This window comes from Panthera uncia, chromosome D4 (assembly GCF_023721935.1).
Source record: "Panthera uncia isolate 11264 chromosome D4, Puncia_PCG_1.0, whole genome shotgun sequence".
Lineage (NCBI taxonomy): Eukaryota > Metazoa > Chordata > Mammalia > Carnivora > Felidae > Panthera > Panthera uncia.
The window spans coordinates 79,297,021-79,313,775 of record NC_064807.1 but is presented as its reverse complement, the minus strand read 5'-3'; the positions used below and the strand labels follow the sequence as shown (position 1 = coordinate 79,313,775).

General features: G+C 41.3%; 1 protein-coding gene across 1 annotated transcript; it reads left to right on the top strand.

Annotated features, from left to right (window-relative positions):
- Nucleotides 1-2,894: 2,894 nt before the first annotated feature.
- Nucleotides 2,895-4,151, top strand: LOC125910777 (olfactory receptor 1L8-like). The gene has a single exon (XM_049614632.1). It carries the CDS (start codon nucleotides 3,119-3,121, stop codon nucleotides 4,061-4,063), a length of 945 nt encoding a protein of 314 aa, XP_049470589.1. The 5' UTR covers nucleotides 2,895-3,118; the 3' UTR covers nucleotides 4,064-4,151.
- The last annotated feature ends 12,604 nt before the right edge of the window (nucleotides 4,152-16,755 follow it).

Sequence of the window (16,755 nt, the reverse complement as noted above, 5' to 3'; positions counted from 1 at the left end):
GAAAGCCTCAGGTCTCCCCTGTCCCCTTGAGTCAGCCATGCTAGGTGTGATTTCCAGTCTGCTTCCTCTGCCTAGAGCAATCACAGGACCAGCTCCCTTGCGAGGTCATCACACCACAACTCCTTCAGCCTAACAAGGGCCCCCGAGGCCAGCAGAGCAGAGCTCAGACTCAGGAGACACTCGCTGCCTGAGCTTCTGCCATCAAGACGGTCCTTGCCCCTTGAGTCAAGACGTCTCTGCCTTCTGAAATGGGGAGCTGGGAAAGCAGCAGCATGCTGGGGGCCAGGCTTGAGGGATTGGAGGCCAGTGAGGGGAAATGTGCTATCCCTTCCAAGTAGCACATCAGCTCCCCCGCCTTTCCTGTTCCTCTCCTTGTTAATCAGCCCAGAGTGTCATGGGAGAAACATGAGGGGGCTGTGCTTGGCTGAGAAGCAGACTTGCAGCTGAGTAGCAGATGTGGTGCAGACCAGCTTCTGGAGAAAATGGGAAGGCAAGAGCAGCATCTGGATCTGGAGGTGAGCTTCAGTAAGCTGGCCACCCTCTTGGCTCCTCCAACCTCTGGCACTTACTCTTTCCTCCCTGAATTTTCAAATATTGTGTGGATTAAGCAGTCATAGGGTCCAACTAAAACCTCCACCCAGCTTTTGGTTTTCAGTCCGTCCAGTTTGACCTCAAGACCATCTACCCTATGTGCTTTGCTAGAAGCAAAACACAGGAAGGAAGGAAGGAAGGAAGGAAGGAAGGAAGGAAGGAAGGAAAGAAGGAAGGAAAAGAGAAAGAAAGAAGAAAGAAAGAAAGAAAGAAAGAAAGAAAGAAAGAAAGAAAGAAAAAGAAAGAAAGGAAACTATTGTATTCCCAGTCTTACACACTTACCCTGTGCTTTGAGAACTGTTCTTCCTGATTCTCAGATTCAAGACCTTCCTTTTTTCTAGTTATCAGAATAGGTGATCCTCTCACTTATGACCTGGATCACCCAATATCATTAATTAAACCAAATCTCCACTAATTTCTTATTTCCACAAGCAGCCTTTTCATAGATGGCTCACTTTTTAATATTGACCTGTGTTTAAAAAACTGTCTTGCAGACATGGTGTCTCATTTGCTATTCATAAAACATCCGGAATCAGCTTCTGAGCAGGTGACCAAGGACAAATCAAGCCCCCATCTTTTGTCTTAACTCGAGGACACTGTCCAGCACCAACCACAACTCTCCACGCCAGACATGCCCCAGACATGCATGGCCAATTTTTTCCACCTGATTTTGGCCAATTAATCATAGATGTTCAAAATTTCAAATCCACAATCTGTGTAACACAGCAAGATCGGTCACCTCTTCAGCCACTACAAGGATAGATTCTGAACATGGGAAAAGAAAGATTGTTAGTTAAGAGGGAAAGAAAGGGAGGTCATTTAGGAAATGACACAGTGAGGAAAACAGTGCCTGTGCGTGATTGTGACAGACAGTATATACACCAAAACACGAGGAGGGGTAGCCTGAGGGTTAAGAGCATGAGCTTCAGAGTGATTCCTCTTGGAGTTCAAATCCTGATTGCTACTCACTTACTTAGTGACCTTGAGCAAACCACTTCACTCTAAGCCTCAGGCTTCTGATAACAACACATACGTTGTGATCCCTCATCGTGGGAATTTGTGAGGTGCTTAGCACAAGCTTGACATGTAGTACATTTTCAATAATATTGGTTATTGTTTTTAACTTTAACTACTGGTTCACTCAGATCATTCAATGCCTAAACAAATCATCCTTCCATAGGATCTTACAAAATCATGAGGTTAGTCTGACAACTTGGCATTGAGGGATATGACACTTCAAGCATCTGAGTGATTGATTTTGAGGACAACCAGTCATAGCAGATAAGGGAAAGCAACAATGGGATTGATGATGATCAAGAGTTTCTCCTGGGCGCATGGGTGGCTCAGTCAGTTAAGCGTCCGACTTCAGATCAGGTCATGATCTCACGGTCTGTGAGTTTGAGCCCCTCGTCGGGCTCTGTGCTGACAGCTTGCATCCTGCTTTGGATTCGGTGTATCCCTCTCTCTGCCCCTTCCCCACTCATGCCTCTGTCTCTCTCTTTCTCTCAAAAGTAAATAAACATTTAAAAAAAAAATTTTAAGGGTTTCTCCTGAGTGTTCACAATATGCTTGTCTCTCTTCTGTCTTCTCATTTCTCACTAAATTCTCATGAGCATGTGAATATTTGTGTCCAATATCATACATAGTGAATCTGAGGTATAAAGATGTTTAGCAATTTACCATTGCATTGTAAGCATTTTTTTTTAAAGATTTACTGTCTTAGCAAGTTTGGAATATGCAATGCAATGTTATAACTATAATCGCCATGATGTACATGACATTATAGAATTGTTAATATCTGTACAGCATTTAACTGTTAAATGAGTTAATACATTGATATTTCAACATTAAATAAATAAATATATTAATATAGAATAAGAATTTTTAATGCATGAAAATCTAATGTAAATGGGTCATTGAAAAGGTGTGAAAGAATATGCTGCTTCTAAAGAAATTATTTCAAACACTTTCATGATATAAGCATGTTCGTTGTAGAGATTTTTATGGCAACAACGAATATATAAATAAACAGTGTCTCAAACTTTGAGAACCTCTATGTAATATGTTCATTGGTGAGATATAGATGAATATGCTGACTCCAAAAACTTGATTTAAAACACTTTGTTTATTCAAGATCTCTCATTGCAGAAACTTTTGTAGTAGCAATAAATGGAGGCCACTTTGATATCCATCACCGGGTAATTGGATATGACTGAGAAAAAGCACATATACGTCAACAGTTAATATATATAAAATTAATATGTTTTCATAGGTATTTTTGCATACATATATGGTTTCTAAATGTAAATTCTTCTATCCCTCCAGCCTTCAATATAAGGCCCTTGTGATGCCCATGGATTTGGGAAGGAAGGACCACATCAAGGACCATGAGACTAATAAGCTGTCCCTACAGAGCAACTAATTGCAACCAGAGAAAAAACAGACTTGCTGGGTTCTCAGGATTTGGGCTCTGGTCTTACAGTATGGTAAAAAAATAAACGTCTTGTATATAACTAGACTCAAGTCAATGGAAAGAGTCAACCAAACCAGCAGTGTTTCTGAGTTCATCCTCCTGGGGCTCTCCTCCCAGCCTGAAGACCAGAAGCCACTCTTTATCCTTTTCCTCACCATGTACCTGGTCACCATAACAGGGAACCTGCTCATCATCCTTGCCATCCACTCTGACCCCCAGCTCCAGACCCCCATGTATTTCTTCCTGAGTTTCCTGTCCTTCACTGACATTTGCTTTACAACAACCATTGTCCCCAGGATGCTACTGAGCTTTCTGTCAGAGAAGACCATCTCCTATGCTGGGTGTCTGACACAGATGTATTTTATTTATGCTCTGGGCAACACTGACAGCTGCCTCCTGGCGGTCATGGCCCTTGACCGCTATGTGGCCATCTGTGACCCCTTCCACTATGTCACCACCATGAACCACCACCGCTGTGTCCTGCTGGTGGCCTTTTCCTGCTCACTTCCTCACCTCCACTCACTCCTACACACACTGCTACTGAATCGTCTCACCTTCTGTGACAACAATGTTATCCATCACTTCCTCTGTGACCTCAGTCCCCTGATGAAATTGTCCTGCTCCTCCACATTTCTCAATGAAATTGTGATAATGTCAGAAGGCTCTGTTGTTTTGGTGACCCCCTTTCTGTGCATCACTTTCTCTTACATACGAATCCTCATCACAGTTCTCAAGATCCCCTCAGCTGCTGGGAAACGCAAAGCCTTCTCCACCTGTGGCTCTCACCTCACTGTGGTAACCCTCTTTTATGGAAGCATCTTCTACGTCTATTTACAGCCCCTGTCCACCTACACTGCCAGGGACCACATAGCAACACTTGTCTACACAGTTCTTACCTCCATGCTGAACCCTTTTATCTATAGCCTGAGAAACAAAGACCTGAAACAGGGCCTGAGGAAGCTGATGGGCAGGAGGAAATCCCAGGCAGCACCCTCTTGACAAACACGCAAGTGGAATCTGCTTCACTTGAATCTAATATCTACTAGATCTTGGTGAACCACTGAACTGCTAGAGGTTAGTTTTTTTTAATCCATGTGAGACACGGCTATTGTGGGTGATCACATGCATTGATGACAGCCCACAATTGTCCCCCACTCTGTTTAAATCATGATACTCTTCCTTACTATTCCTCAACTTTCTCACAAAGATTCATCACATTCTCATCCTCTAAATAATACTTTAAACTAACCATTTCCAACTAATATTTCCTGAAAAAATTGCTGTCCTTTTATTAAGACTTACTCTCCAATACCTTTCACATTTCAGTATATTGCTGAAAACGATTACCTAATTTAAAGCTGTTGAATATCTTTGTAAACATTTCAAGGGAGAAAGAATAGAGGGAGAGAGGGAAGGGGAGGAGAGGAATTAAATTTTAGCTAATTTTCTTATAAGGATTTTTATAATTTCTTATTTTTTTTCCTTCATAAAACTTATTCTTGCTTAAAAATTAAATTTTGCCTTTACTCTTATCTTTCTATTCTTTTTAAAAAAATTTAATGTCCATTTATTTTTGAGAGAGAGCAAGTGGGGGAGAGGCAGAGAGAAAGAGAGACACAGAATCTGAAGCAGGCTCCAGGCTCTGAGCTGTCAGCACAGAGACTGACACAAGGCTTAAACTGATGACTGTGAGATCATGACCTGAGTTGAAGTCAGATGCTTAATTGACCGAGCCACCCATGTGCTCCTTATCTTTCTATTCTTGATTATGTTGCTGTGGCCTTATTTCTCTTATATTTCCTCTTATTTTTTTACTATACAACTTAAAAATGGTAATAGCCAGAAAGAACAAGAACCAAGAGTGATTATATGAAAGTTATCCATTCCACAAGGAGGAAGTTGGAACCTCTCTTTCCTCCATCTATCCCTAAACATATATGTTTAAAAATATGTGATTTAATACTTTATTCTAGAAACTCCCACTCTTCGGGTTCTAACCTATGGAAATAGTATCATAAAAGTATATTGGATATTGAGATACATTTTTTCACTGATTTCCAGTTATTACAGATAAAAATTGGCAAAACAGTCGGGGCACCTGGGTGGCTTAGTTGGTTAAGCGTCCCACCTTGGCTCAGGTCATTATCTTACTGCTTGTGGGTTCAAGCCCTGCCTCAGGCTCTGTGCTGACAGCTCAGAGCCTAGAGCTTGCTTCATATTCTGTGTTTCCCTTTCTCTCTGCCCCTCCTCCACTTGTGCTCTCTCTCTCTCTCTCTCTCTCCCAAATATAAATAAAAACATCAACATTTTTTTAAATGGCAACAACCTAAAATCTTATCTCTGAAGAATGGAGATATTATGATTAGTTACATAGAATGTAAGAATATGCAGCAAGTTGAGGGGCGCCTGGGTGGCTCAGTCAGTTGAGCATCCAACTCTTGATTTTGGCTCAGGTCACAATCCCAGGGTCATGGGATCGAACTCTTGCATCAGGCTCTGTGCTGAGCATGGAGCCTGCTTAAGATTCTCTCTTTCTCCCCCTGCCCTCTGCCCCTCTCCTCTGCTTGCTTTCTCTCTCTCAAAAAGTATTTTTTTAAAAAAGAATATGTAGCAAGTTGGAAGAATCAAATAAATGTTTATTACTTCCTTGAAAAGCCATTAGGTGGAAAAATAAAGATATAGAACAAGTATAAAAGTATGAATTCATTATGTTTTTAAAGATTGTATAAATATATATGTGGGTATAGTCAATGCAGTAAGAATGTAAGTGTAGTAGGGGACAGAGAGAATTTCCAATTAATGCACACTTGTAATCTCTAATTCATTTAAATAAATATTGATAGCACATTAAATGTAAACCGATTAATAAATCAGATGGCCAATGCAATGGTGAAGGAATTTCTTTGCAAGGTACCAAAGAGGAGAAACTTTCTATGTGTATGCATATCTGAAACACATCATAGTTTGGTTCTGCCACTCGAATTATAATTTGATGGTATATAACATTCTAGAAACCAAAAGTTTTGAAAGTTTAAGGGTAAACCTGGATTGTCCTACTGCATCAAGTGTTTCCATTGAGAAACAAGAGGTCATTGTAATTTATGTTCCTTTGTGACCCCCTCCCCTAATCACAGTCTATAGATACCCTACACCAAATGTGACCAGGCTGCTACTGCTTAAGCTGTGGGAGAGTGAACTCTGATTCCATGCACTTTACTCCAAATTTCAGCGCAGGAGCCTGGTCATTGTCCTTGGAAATTGACAGGCCCAATTTAAATGAAAATTAAAACAACCTAGAACAGCTAATACAACCTTGAAGAAAAATCACAAAGTTGGAGGAAACACATTACCAAATTTCAAGATTTCTACAAAGCTGACATAATTAATATAATGCAGTATTTATGTGGTGTAGAATAGATAAATAGATCAAGGTAACAGAATGGAGAACACAGAAATATATACTTATTTATATAATCACTTGACTTTTGACCAAGTGCCAATGCAATTTAGTGGAGAAAGGAGTACCCATTCAATACATTATGCTAGAGCAACTGGATATGCACACAGAAAATAGCCTACTAATTACTGCACACCATACATGAAAATAAATTCAAAGTGGCTCATAGATTTAATGTAAGGGCTGAAACTGTTAAATTTTTTTTATCCAAAAATAATAGAAAAATATATTTGTGACCTTGACATGAGTGATGATTTCTCAGTCAAGAAACAAAAGAACCAACCATAAGAGAAAAATTATTGAGTAGATTTCATGAAATTCAAAACTTCTGCTTATCAAAAGTCACCTTAAGAAAGTGAAAATGGAGGGGTGCTTGGGTGGCTCAGTCAGTTAAGCGTCTGACTCTTGATTTCTGCTCAGGTCATGATCTCATGGTTTGAGAGTTGTAGCCTGCATTGGGCTCTGTGCTAACAGCACAGAGCCTGCCTGAGATGCTCTCTCTCTCTCTCTCTCTCTGCCCCTCCCCAGCTCTCTCTCTCTCTCTCTCTCTCTCAAAATAAATAAATAAACTTAAAAAAAGAAAGTAAAAATGGGAAAAATATTCACACTACATATATCAGACAAAAAACATATCTAAAATATATAAGAACTTAATCAAATCAAAAAGTAAAAGCATAAATTTAATGTTTAAAAGTAGATATAAAAATTGAAAAGACACTTTACAAAAGAAGATATTCAAGTGGCCAATACTGCATGTGAAAGATGCTCAGCATAATTACTTACCAGGTAAATGGAAATTAAAGTCATAATGTGATACCACATAACACTCAAAAGAATGGCTACAATTTAAAAGACAATACACAATTTTTGTAGGATTTGGAACAACCAAAATTCTCATATATTGATAGTGGGAATGTGAAATTATGTAATCACTTTGGAAAACAGTTTGGCAATTCCTAATAAAATTAAATATAAAACAACCCTAAGTCTATACAAAAAAATCTTGTACAAAATATTCACACCAGCTTTATTCATAATAGAGCAGACTAAAAACAAGTCAAATGTTCATTAACAGGAATTAGATAAACAAATCATTAGTAAAAGGTATACACTTAAGATTTGCACTATTTTACTAGATGTAAACTACATTTCAATTTTAAAAGAAGTTGGATGACCTGGAGATAATGAGAAGAGGCTTTGGGACTATCAGCACCTGTGCACAGGACAGATTAACACCAGGCAAATATGTGCTTCATCTGAATACAAGGGACAGTATTAGGGAAATATCTTTGAAAATTTGGGACATTCAGAGGTAGGAATGAGAGGGACAGAGATGATGCTACCTATCACCTCACAAAAGTTATCTGCACCTCACAAAATGCCTCTATGTCCTGTCAATCCAATTGACTTGAGTCCAGGATAACATCTGCACATCCAGTCCAGAAGGAGACATTGCAGCTCAGAATTCAACTTAAATTCCTCTAAACTTGTGCATATTCTTAAAAGAAAAATGAGCCAGATAATGACTTCACCTAGCGGCCCTAAATTAAGAGTGACCATAGGTGATGCCTCCCTCTTTCCTAGTGGAGATTCGCCCATCATCCTTTGCCTTTCTTCTCCTTCCCAGAAATGAACAAAAGCAGCAGCTCCGGAGAGCCTAATCCCGCTACGTGCCGCTAGAGGGCAGTATAGCTGAACCAGCGATGTCTATTCAGTGAAGCCCAGTCTAGGTAAGACAAGTAATGATTAGAATAAGTGAGAGAGACCTGTGGCAGTTGAAAAGAAATAACATAATGGAAAATACTGGCTGGAAAGGGAGTTTTCACTCTTTCCTTAAAAACCACCTCAGTGCATGACAGTAATAGACTTAGCTATTTCTCTCATATGCAGTGTTTAGTCATGGCCAATACTAGAATATGCCCCAGGACTCATTTTCCCAAGGACAGTTGGACCAAAGCCACACTACCCTTTATACATACAATTTGAAGGGAAGACATCACTCAGTGTTCCTTGATGAGCTGTCTAGATAATAGTAGATTGGAATTATTATTTTAGTGCCATGTTGTTATGTTTATCATTTTGATTCCTGCCTTTGAACCTCACTGGGAATACTGTGACTGTTAGCTAACAACTGCTACATTATGTTTCTTTAACCAGGATGACGCCTTTATTAAAGCAAGTACCTGTATATGAGGAACACACATTGTTGTCATCTGCCAAAATGTTGGAATTTAATTTGCTCTTTTAACTTGCCAGATATAAACATGGATGGAAAACTATACCACCAGGTATTCAAGGAATTACAATGATGTCCAAGAGGTAAATGTTTTTTTTAAAATTTTGATCTCATATTAAAGCTAAGATTTAAGGACATGAAAAGGAATGGAAGGGAGAACAAGAAAAGAAGAGACCTAAGAACGAGAGGGGAACGTTGACATTACAGAGTTGTCACATATCAATGATGATTTCACTCTGCAAAGTACCCCCCCCTCCGAAAAAAATTGTGGGAAGGCTTTGGGATACTTGAACTTAACTGCACCTGCTATGTGAACATGCTCACCTGGCAATTCCTTGAGGAACATAACACTTTTTTGGTGAATATAGTGTACTTGAATTAGTCTTGCACCACAAATATTCATGGCAACAACACTTGTGATCATACAGCATTGGCTCTGAGGACTAACAGGTCGTTAAGGAGTCAGGAGCTTGATTAAGTGTATGGAGTCAAGAGAAATTACTATCCTGAAGTCTCACTGTTACATTCTAAATGGTCACCAGAGGGAGTTTTCTTCTAGTAAACTGCCTGAACTTGGCATTTGGCCCAGAAATATGATGAAGCAATATTTGAATGGACTGTGCCTTTACTAAACTGACTCAACACCTTGTTTGTCAATAACCGCGGGGAAAAAACACACACCCTCACCCAGGAAGGAACAATTGCCATGTTGACAGCAATAACATCTGATATATTTAAACAGCAGTGGCCAGTTGTGCTACAGGCTCAGACAAGAGGAGGTTCATTTGTGGGAACAGTATGGCCAGCCTAAACCAAGGCAAGATTTTACTGGTAAGGATGGTGTTTACTGACACTTCTAAAAAAGGAATTTGGCTTTCCGCGATACTATTGGTAATTTTGAACAGGTAAAGGATCAACTTTGGATCATCCCCATGGGAGACAAATGGACAGTGCTCCACAATGATACCTAAATCCTAGGTTAATAGAAAACTCGTTTTTTGGTGAATGAAGTATAATTATGCCCCAGACCAGATAGAAACTAGAGTTTGCTGAGGAATGATCTTTAGTAATTACACCAGTTACAAGAAATGTATGGTATACAAGAAAATGGTGTTTTTTTCTGGGAAGGTTAGGAAAGTGGCATTGTTATAATAACTAATGAGGATGTGTTAAACATTATTTAATCTCTCTGTCGCAGCTATTCAGCTTTATATAGTAAAAAATTTTTACATCAATTTATAAAAATGAATGGAAATGGAACATAGGTATAAAATATTTTCCAGAATTAAAATATCTTTTAGGGAACCAAACCAAAATTTCCAGTTGATGTAATACCCAGGGAGACTTATTAACCAGGGAAAGAAGTGAATTTACCTCTAGAAAAGTGAGACATGTGGGGCACCTGTGTGGCTCAGTCAGTTAAGCGTCTGACTTCAGCTCAGGTCATGATCTCATGGTTCATGGGTTTGAGCCCCACATCAGGCTCTGTGCTGACAGCTTGTAATGACTTGCTAAGGGACTCTATAATATTTATCAGGATTTGACAAACTTTTCTGTAAAAGGCCAGATAGTAAATACTTTGCAGGTTATACAGTCTCTGTCACTATTCAACCCTGCCACTGTAGTGCAAAAGCAGTCGCAGACAAAATGTAAGCAAATGAGTATTCTGTGTTCCAGCAAAATTCCATTACAAAAACAGGTGGTGGACATAATCTGGCCAGCAGGCCATATAATTCATAACCCCTGATGTATACAGTTAAGTTGAGTTAGACACTAAGTGGAATATATGTTTTATATTTATAAATTAATTTATATCAGTAGTCCAGTTGTTAGAAATTTTTAATATCAGTGCTGTTTATATGCACTGATAGAATATTTCATGGGGGGAAGAAGTTGCAGAACAATACAAATAGCAAGGCTTCATTTGTATATAAACACGTTTGTGTACAAAGGGAAGAGTTCTATTGAGATTTGAAGGGGAGACTCTTCACTTTCACTAACTAAACTTCTAAATTATTTGAATGAGCATGTACTACTTCTGAAATTTAAAAACAGAGCTACAAAAAGAAAGTTCCAGGCTAAAATTATGGTGATCCTGCTTTGGGCACAGAAGTTTGGTGGCCTTGATCATTGTGTTAGAGCAGATTCCAGATTCCTCTCTATGGGAGGATTGGACTTATCAGGGGAATGTTCCAGTCTCACAACCAAGCAGAGGTGAATTAACCTCCTGAGCAAGCAAGGGTCTATTGCCCCACTCCACAGGATGCCAATTGCATTAACTAGAATGTGCAAAGGGCCCTGTCCTCATTAAGCTTCTTAACCTGGCAAGTACATCTCAGTCCTAGCCCAGCATGGCTGACAGACATCACCAGACACAGAGGAGTGACCTTCTGAGAACCTGCTAATCCAGAACTCATCATCACTAACACAACTATCAAAACCTAGTGGAGATTTGGGGTACCTGGGTGGGTTAGTCGGTTGAGCATCTGACTTCAGCTCAGATCATGATCTCACAGTTCAAGGGTTTGAGCCCCGCATCGGTCTCTGTGCTGACAGCTCAGAGCCTGGAGCCTGCTTCAGATTCTGTGTCTCCCTCTGTCTCTTCCCATCCCCCACTCTCTCTCTCCCTCCCTCTCTCTGTCTTTCTGTCTCTCAAAAATAAAACATTAAAGAAAAACCTAGTGGAGATAAATGACATTCATGGAGAATGTCCTAAGCACCAGTGCTCTGTGTAGACAGCTCCATTTTAGGTCAAGATCCATGTGAGAATCTAATGAAAACAGTGTATGTCATCCCCAGAAAGAAAAAAAAAAGCACATTTCTACATACATAGGAAATGTACACACCATGTCAGAGGGTGCACAGTCTCTTGTAGCCTAACAATGCACTGGGAGAGTCAGGCATGTCTCTACATTAAGAGTAGTTGTCAGGGCAGCTGGGTGGCTCAGTTGGTTGGGCGTCCAACTTCGGCTCAGGTCATGATCTCGCATTGTGAGTTCAAGCCTCGCATTGGGTTCTGTGCTGACAGCTCAGAGCCTGTAGCCTGCTTCAGATTCTGCTTCTCTCTCTGCCTCTCCCCCACTCACGCTCTGTCTCTGTCTCTCAAAAATGAATAAACGTTAAAAAAAAAAAAAAAGAATTGCTGTCCTTCAGTAAAGACTAACACTGAGGCAAGCCAGATCATCAGAGAACTGCCTACCTGCCTACGCTATGGGCCTCCTAAGGATCACTTTGACTAAATTGGATCCTGGCAGGATGCCCCCAAAGCCTCCACTGATGCAGTTAGAAGAATTTTCTGTTTCCTCTAAGGTCTTGTAGAGAAGGCTTTGTTTGCAGTGCACAGTAATCTCTTCGTGAAAACCCACAAGAGATATTTCTCTCAGATCAGAGAGCCAGAATTGGTAATACATCTCCTACAAAACCAATTTGCTTCTATCTCTTAGATGCTGAGAGTCATATACATGACTTTCTTACCCTCTCCACTTTGCTTATTAGCGAACGCAGAGCTAAATGCGTTTCCAGCAAGGGTATCAGAGCTTCCTTCTGATTTTGTGCCCACCCTCACACTGTCTATCATCTTCTACACTTTGCTTTTTTGTGTCTTGCCCCTCAGCTATTTTTAATTTATTTTCTAATTAGATATTTAGTCGTTAAATATATTTATTTTCTTGTTTATTGTGTGTGTCTTCTAAACAACTCCATTCTTTTCAGGAGAGGATGAAGTAGGAAGAAAAAAGAAAAAAAAGAAAGTGAAGGAGAGAGCAAACAAGGAAGGGAGCCAAGCATTCGACTAGTTCTTTTTCATGTGACTAGGGTATTTCAGAGGATAACTTTCAGGACCCCCAACATATAGATTAACAGAAAGTCCGGTCCTTCTCCTGAGCATGCTCCCACCTCCTTTGATCTGTACAGAAATTCTTGAGGATGCTTCCCAGCATCCAAGGAGCCATGCCTGCACACTCCTCCTTAACCCAGGAGTCAGAGGTTCTCTTCAGAGGACAGATGACTCCACATCAGCTGGGCCACTACTTCAGCTGAAACTGGAACAAGTCTAAGAGCTTTCCCAATGGATAGACCATGTAAAATGTTACTCTGACTTCATACTGGAAATCCAAAACTTAAGAGCCCCTGACATCATCAATACCCCTTGAACCCAATGAACCTGATACTACCTCATAAACCAACATCAGACTCTAATCTACCTTTATCACTTGTCCCTGGACTAGCACAAACACACACATGCTTATGTGTGTGCACACACACCCACCTTTCCACTATCTGAAAACTGTTGCCCCCCTAATTACCTAGACTATCCCCCCTGAAATGAAAATACCAAGTCTCCTCCATTGACATCCCCATCTTCCAAAATACCCACCATTGTTCCGAGTCACACCTATGAGACCTAGCCATGAATCTGCGCAGGCTCGGAGAATATTGCCAACACCAAGTAGGAGGCCCCATTCTCCATCCCCTTGGGCTCTGCTTTGCTTTCTAACCTTGGAGAGGGCACCGATCAGACTTCCCCAAGGGAATAGCAGATAGAGAGAATACCCTGTTCCCTCAGAGCACAAGCGGCCCCAAGGAGGCCCAGTGAAGGAATTAAACCATTACAGGCTGGGAGAGGTCTCTGGACACATTACTCTGGGTAATGGTCTCCTGAAGTGAGGAGTCAGGCTGGAGCTGGGGACGAGAGGTGGGGACAAGTAAGAAATTTGAAGCAGTGTTGGAAAACCTGTTGAGCATGTGGGCTGCTCCTCCCTGTTCTCCTTGGCTTCCTGCAGCAGAGGTGAGGGGATGATCTAAGGAGGCTGGGACCTTTAGCTAAAGTGCAAATTCTGAATAAATTTGCAGACATGGCACCGACACATCTGCATCTGGAGAGAAAACATCTGGACATAGCAAACAACCAGGACTAGAGTTTCCATTCACAGTCCACACCTACCAGGCATGCCTTCCGCGTTGTCCACCATCTGAGAACAGTGAGTTCCAAAGGGTCCATGTCAAAATCATTTTGAGTGTTTTGATAAGATATCAGTGAATCAGGAAGGGATTACCCGTGTGTCATTGTCAAAATGAGCCCAACGAAGACAAGTGCTATGTGTACAAAAAGGAACGGGTGGTCACCATGACTAAGTCTCCGGTTTTCACATGTTTGGTTAACCTAAGTACAGAACAGGCAGACTTCCAAAATTTGACCGTGACTGGTCACTTAACTTTATCAAAATATTTTCTTCTGACTTGTAATATAAATCACTAACTTTGGGGGTAGGGGTGCTGACCCCCTGCCAGGCACTGTGCTTTTTACATGTTCACTGAGCCAACAATGCTGTGAGACAGATTCTCCCATTATCTCTACTTTATGAATGGAGAGACTGTGTCACAGAGAGGTTAACTTACTTGCCCTGAACCACTTGCCTGATAAGGACAGGACCCCATATGTAGAAAGTGGGCCAGAGCTATGCCCCTTGCCTCCATGCTGTATGAGCTCTATAACAGGCAAGGCATTTCCTCTCTTCAGGGAGAAGCCAAGAGACCTGGGTTCCATTCTTCACTCTACCAATTCAAATGGTCATGATAATTAAGGTCCAGCTTCCCAGCAGCCCTCAATTTCCCTTTTCTTGAAAATGAGGGGGTTGGGGGCACCTGGGTGGCTTAGTCTGTTGAGTTTCCAACTTCCACTCAGGTCATGATCTTATGGTTCATGAGTTCAAGCCCCCATTGGGCTCTCTGCTGTCAGCACAGAGCCCACTTCAGATTCTTTGTCCCTCTCTCTCTCTTTGCCCCTCCCCCACTCACGCTCTTTCTCTCAAAAATAAACATTTAAAAAATACAAAAAAATAAAATGAAGGGATTGGACTACATGATCTCTAAGAGTTTCTCCTGTACAGATTCCCTATGAGTCTGTTTTAAAGCAGGGGCGCCTGGGTGGCTCAGTCAGTTAAGCGTCCAACTCTTGATTTTGGCTCAGGTCATGATCTCACAGTTGTGAGATTGAGCCCCAAGTCCAGCCCTCTCTTTGCAGCTCCCCCTCTCTTTCTCTCTCTCTCTCTCTCAAAATAAATAAGTAAAGATTAAAACAATTAAAGTTGATGCAGTAAGAAATCAAGGGGCACCTTCCAGAAGAGAAGGCTCCTGTCATTCCTGGCTGGTCTCTGCCCCACCAGCAGTGAATTAAGTGGAGTGCCGTTATTTAGACAGCCACTTGACGTCCTTTGCATTTCTTTCTTACATCTGTTCAGAACCCAAAATGACCATCTAGGCATTCTTTCATTCTGCAAATATTTATCAAGGGACTATTATGTTCCAGGCAGCACGCCAGGGAGGGTGGTGTAACAAAGAACCAGACACGGTCTTCATACTTGGGCAGGTCACAGTCTAGCAGGGAAGACAGTGTTGTAAATACTAAGATTCAGCTCCAGTTCATACTGTGTGTGCAGGAGGAGGTCCAAAAGAATGTGCTACTGGAGGCTAGAGGGTGAGGACCTCCCACCAGCACTAACAGACAGGGAGAATGGATGATTTAGGCAGATGGAATAAGAAATGCTTGAGTCAAGAAGAAGCAAAAAATGCCTTACAGTTGGAGTGTGAAATGGGCGAAGGCCAGGAGGGAGGCAGGAGATGAGCCACAGAGCCCACAGGAGCTACCTCACGGAAGCTCAGTAAGCCACAAGAAGGAATTGGCCTTCAGTCTGTGGGTAATAGGGAGGCTTATGCAGCAGGAAAGTGTCTGTCATGGGTTGAATTGTGTCCCTGAAAAAAGATACACTGGAGTCCTAATATCCAATACCTCAGAATGTGACCTTATTTGGAGATAGGGTCTTTACAGAGGTAATCAGGTTAAAATGAAGTTATTAGGATGGATCTTAATCCAATATGACTGATGTCATCATGAAAAGGGGACATTTGGACACAGGAACACACATGCATAAGGGAAAACAATGTGAAGAGACTAAGAGAGAAGACCAATATCCACAAACCAAGGAGAGAGGTATGGGACAGACCCCTCGCAGCCCCAGAAGGAGCCAACCCTGCCAACAACTTGATGGTGGACTTCTAGCCTCCAGAACTGAGACAAAAGATATTTCCATGGTTTTAAGCCACACAGTTTGTGGTACTTTATTACAGAAGCCCTAGAAAGCTAACCCAGACTTTAGCCTGAAGAGTCAGGTGATCACATTTTTATTATTAAAAGAACACTGTGGCTTCAGTGCAGAGAATGGATGGTGGAGGGGGTGTCAGAGGGGCTGTGGGAACCAAGTACATCATGGGGACAATACTGAAATAATCTAGGCAGGAATGATGGCTTTTCACCAGAGTGGGGAGATGAAAAAGGTTGCAAGATTCAAGAGATATTTATGAGGTAAAACATGGGAGATCCCTAGAGAAACAAAGCCCATGCTGATGGACACTAGACAGAAGAAAAATGGAAAAATGATTGTGATTCCAGCAACACAGTCTTCCTGCATGCTTCTAGCCCCAGCCCCCTCTGTTGTCACAGACAGAAGACCTTCCCTTCCCCCTCTGTATTTGGTCTAGCCCCGCCTCTCCTTCCCAGCCACCAGCTTCTTCTTTATCAGACATTTCCCAGTCACCCCCAAAATGTTTATTGAGCTTGTGGCTTATGAACTGCTTCCACATGCATCTTCCTCACTTTTCTCTTGAGAACAGGCTTTATTTTGTCTTATGTATGAGGAGAGCAAAACAGAACAGGGAAGGGATTTTGCCAAAGACACATTGTGATTAGTAGGGCCAAAATTCAAACCCACAGCTTCTTTCTCTGCATCCCAAGTTTGTTTTCCTGTGCCCTGCCATAGCTCCATGAACACAGCCCCACTCAACACTGGATTTGAAGGAGGTCCTGTCTCTAGCAATTACAGTAAAGGACTCCATGCAACATTGATTTTGAAAGTGGATCAGTTACTGGAAAAAGGATGTTAAGGTAGAAAATTTCTACAGTGAAAAATTACACCCCAGCCCATTTGTTTTTGGCATAAATTT